Here is a 4,955-nt window from a genome sequence, read left to right as displayed (position 1 = left end):
ATGTATGTGTGTGTATATGTTTGTGTGTGTGTTTGTCCCCCCAACATCGCTTGAGAACCGATGCTGGTGTGTTTACGTCCCCGTAACTTAGTGGTTCAGCAAAAAAGACTGATAGTATAAGTACTAGGCTTACAAAGAATAAGTCCTGGGGTCGATTTGCTCGACTAAAGGCGGTACTCCAGCATGGCCACAATCAAATGACTGAAGCAGGTAAAAGAAAGAGTTAAAGAGAAAGAGAGATACCTCAACCTTCAAACCTAAAAGTTCACCAAGAAAAATACACAGAGTGAAATCAGACAAATTGAAATGATGTAAGCAGATTAATCTAGAATCTGATGCTATATCTAGAATTCTTTCCTTTAGGAAGTCTTCGTCACTCTATTTTCAATCTGAATGATGATTTTTCACAGAATAAAAGACAAAAATTTACTCTTACCTCAAAGGTCAGTTGGCCTTGTGATTTATTTATCTTGGTCTGCATATCCAGACGTATGTGTCCCTGAGGTTTTCTCAACACATCATGCTAATAAATAAATAATACATGAAGCAAATTAGTGCATGGTTGTGGCATTGCATTCAGTTCAGTTGTATATTACAGTGTTAAAACATAACAAGCCAACAATAGTTATTAGCTTTACATATTCAGTTGCTTGAATTTATGGGAAAATTCGATATTACAGATGGTTGGAAGCCTTAGAAACTTCCAGATATTACCTACATTAAACTTCCAGAACTATGTTTTAGATTTACTGACAAACTTTGACACACCTTTGTAACTAGAAGACAGGGGATGGAGCTTTAACGGGTCCAAGTACTGTAAACTATGCATAGTGCAACAGGTGAGGATTCTAAGGGACTCCCTCAACCCAGGGAACATGCTTAACTCCAGAATGGAGGTTTTCAGACTGTGCTTGCATTTCAGGAAATTCTTGCTGGCCTATTGGAACCTACAAGATAACAGGGTCACTGGCAATCGATAACCAAACAGAGAAAGCTCCAATACGTTTATTATTATTTAACAGTAAGACTCGATGAGATACTTTCTATATGATTGCCCAATGATTGTGTACTTTAAAAAAAGAATGAATATTGAAGATTTAACCCTTTAGCATTCAAACCAGCCATATCTAGCACAAATATTCTACCTGGTTTATGTTAAAACCAGCTAGATCTGGCCTCTCACACCTACTCTATAATATCATTCCAAAAAATATACTATCACTTCATTGAAATCTCAAAGCTGCAAGATAATGCATGTTTAATTCAAGATAATTTGAATAAATAAGCATTATTACATTTGACAGAATGATTTGAACGCTAAAGGATTAAACATACTTAAAATGACAGAACAGTTAACTCAAGGTCAAAATAAATCTAGGGACACATATTACATACACAACAACATTACACATATATCTATACACAAGGTTATGCATGTAGTTATCTTAGCCATCACTTGTGAGCAAGTAGTTTGTACTCCATTTTTAATTAATTAATGACTTGTAGGGTCATGGTATTTCATTATGCAACCATAATATACTATGAAGTATATCAAACTTTTGGGTTTATAAACCAATACTGTGTTCTACTGTTTGAGAATATGCAGTCATGAGCATACACAGATACTCTCTATACAGGTTTCCTAATAGCAACCACTTAACAAAAACCATTTTGGTGTGGTTACTATGGTTGGATACCATAGAAACCATGGCATATATGGGACACAAGAACAAGGTATAGTGCTCCAGCCCATCTAGAAGGTATGAATTGATATGGATCATAATTACCTGTCCAAAGCAAGCCATGCCACCTTGAGACATGGAAGCATGATGCTTATACATAGATATAAATTGAGAAATTATTTATTCATCACTGACAAGGTATTTTGGAGAGAGAGATAGAAAGAAACAGAGGAAGGAAGGAAGGAAGGAAGGAAGGAAGGGAAAGAAAAGAGAGAGAAAAAAAGAAAGTGATATTTAGTAGAGGGAATTCTAAACCAACAGGATCCACATATTTTAGTGGAACCAAGAGTGAGTAAACTCCACCCCTACTCTCTCTCGCTCACACACACACACACACATGCCATTCCACCACAGAGACTAATATTTGATGAGGTTTGACCATTCTAACACTGAGAACCTAAAAGTTGGTTAGGGAGTGATCCATAAGATAGAAGATGAAGTAACTTTAGAAAATTAGCCAGCAGGAGATCTACAAGACACAAAGAAAGTGATGTGAAACAATTTCAAATAGTTCATCTAATATAGCCAGGGAAACATGAAATGTGAAAGAATGAAAGACAAAAGAGATGATAGATAAATGGTTCTTAAAAGTGATGGTGGTGGTTTGGTGCTAGCAGCAAAGGCAATGGTGAATTTGAAAGAGTCTAATGGAAGCTATAAGGAATTAAATTTAATCTATTATATGGTAGAAAAGAACTGACACCATTTCAAAAATGGTTGAGAAGCATTTTCTTAAGATTGTGTCAGACACGATGTTATCATATTTTATTATAATTTTATCATATTTTATTATAATTATAATTATAATTATACATGTATGCACGACAATATTACACATATACAGGGCATCAAGCTGGCAGAATCAATAGCATGCAAGGTAAAATGTTTAGTGGTATTTTGTCTGTCTTTATGTTCCAAGTTCAAATTCCACAGAAGTCGACCTTGCCTTTCATCCCTTTCAGGGACAATAACATAAGTACCAGCGGAACACCCACCCACCCACACCCATAATTACTAACCTTGTGCCAAAATTTGAAATCAATATTACACATATATACACAATATTACACAGGTATGAACAACAAACTTATATGCATATGCACAACAACAATGCACATTTTATATACAATAAAACTGTATGTATGTGTACACAGATAAACACAAATAATTTCAGAGCAACAAGACTTATATCATAAGACCACTCTGAAAATATAGACATACATTCTAATAACATAAGATAAATATAAATGTATTTAATATTGGTTTCAAATTTTGGCACAAGGCCAGCAAGTTTCAGGGAAAGAGTAAGCTGTACATCAACCCTGCTGTTCAACTGGTACTTATGTTATCGATCTCGACAGGATGAAAGCAAAGTCAACCCCTGGCAGAATTTGAACTTAAAACATGAAGACAGACGAAATGCTGTTAAACATTTTGCCCAGCAAGCTGCTGATTCAGCCATTTTGCCATCTTGATCAATGTATTTAATATTAATTCAGTATTAACTCTTAAACACTACATCATTGGACAAACATAATAATGTGAAATAATATAAATGCATTTGATATTTATTCAGTACTAATTGTTAAACGTGCATGCATGGCTGTGTGGTAAGAAGCTTCCTTCTCAACCACATGGTTCCCAGTTCAGTCCCACTGCATGGCACCTTGGGCAAGTGTCTTCAACTATAGCTTCATACCAATCAAGGCCTTGTGAATGGATTTGACAAGAGGAAACTGAAAGAAGCCTGTTGTGTGTGTTATGTGTGTGTGTGTGTGTGTACACGTGCATATGTGTGTGTGTATACATGCATATGTGTGTGTGTTTGTCCCTCACCATCACTTATCAACCGGTGTTGGTATTTATATCCCTGTAACTTCGCAGTTTGACAAAAGAAAGCAATAGAATAAATACCAGGCTTAAAAAGATAAGTACTGGGATCGATTCATTTGACTAAAAAATTCTCCAAGGTGGTGCCCCAACATGGCCACAGTCTAATGACTGAAACAAGTAAAAGATAAAAATTCAACACAGCATCAATGACCTTCGGAAACATTATTTCACACTCAGAACTGCTGAAGCATGGAATAAGCTACCTGCATCAGTAGATAGCTGTCGAAACACTACATCCTTCAAAACTTCTATGCTTCCTGAAATTCACCAATGGTACACCTGATGCCCCACAACCCATGTTTCTTTTTTTTCTTCTTTTTTTAACAATTTATTCATTGTTTACTTTCTATGCATTATTCTATGTACTGTGCCTACAGTTTAGGTTACTTTTTCTGATGAGTTGTAGTGCACCTGAGCACAGAATATACAATACGTTTATAATTATTTTATAAAAGTTTACCTGAGATTTGTAATAGTACAATGCACCATTCCTGAGAACAAACCACTTCCTTTTCCACATCTTGACTTTTCCACCTAATTTTGAAAGATAGCCACACTTCTCCAATGTGTCCTGTCAAAATGAAAATAAAAGGAGTCAAGGCAATATACAGATATATGGAAAAATAAATGAATGATATATATACACTGGAAGATTTTCAGTACTAAGACAAATAGGTAACATTGGTAAAGGCGTAGGATATGTTGTTGTTAGCACTCCGTCGCTTACGACGTCGAGGGTTCCAGTTGATCCGATCAATGGAACAGCCTGCTCGTGAAATTAACGTGCAAGTGGCTGAGCACTCCACAGACACGTGTACCCTTGACATAGTTCTTGGGGATATTCCGCATGACACAGTGTGACAAGGCTGACCCTTTGAATTACAGGTACAACAGAAACAGGAAGTAAGAGTCAGAGAAAGTTGTGGTGAAAGAGTACAGCAGGGTTCGCCACCATCCCCTGCCGTAGCCTCGTGGAGCTTTAGTTGTTTTCGCTCAATAAACACTCACAACGTCCAGTCTGGGAATCAAAACCGCAATCCTATGACCGCGAGTCTGCTGCCCTAACCACTGTGCCATTGCGCCTCCACAAAGTCATAGGATAAACACAAATGAAAAGGAAGTTTATACATAGGCGCAGGCATGGCTGTGTGGTAAGAAGCTTGCTTCCCAACCATATGGTGCTGGGTTTGGGCACGTATCTTCTACTATAGACTTGGGTCGAACAAAGCCTTGTGAGTGGATCTGATAGACAGAAGCTGAAAGAAGTCCATTGTATGTATGTATGTATGTATGTATGTATGTATGTATGCATGCATATAT

General features: G+C 36.8%; 1 protein-coding gene across 1 annotated transcript in view; it reads right to left on the bottom strand.

The window, feature by feature from the left end:
• Window positions 1-251: 251 nt before the first annotated feature.
• The window catches only part of LOC106873829 (pleckstrin homology domain-containing family H member 1), a 949,845-nt gene continuing 945,141 nt past the window's right edge, over window positions 252-4,955 (bottom strand). Inside the window, exons 15-17 of the mRNA XM_052968478.1 lie at window positions 4,096-4,206; window positions 437-523; window positions 252-257 (exon numbers count right to left, since the gene is read on the bottom strand). Of these exons, the coding sequence (XP_052824438.1) occupies window positions 252-257; window positions 437-523; window positions 4,096-4,206 (204 nt within the window). The remainder of the gene's footprint in view (window positions 258-436; window positions 524-4,095; window positions 4,207-4,955) is intronic.

This window comes from Octopus bimaculoides, chromosome 6 (assembly GCF_001194135.2).
Source record: "Octopus bimaculoides isolate UCB-OBI-ISO-001 chromosome 6, ASM119413v2, whole genome shotgun sequence".
Lineage (NCBI taxonomy): Eukaryota > Metazoa > Mollusca > Cephalopoda > Octopoda > Octopodidae > Octopus > Octopus bimaculoides.
This window is presented reverse-complemented; position numbering and strand designations above follow the sequence as displayed.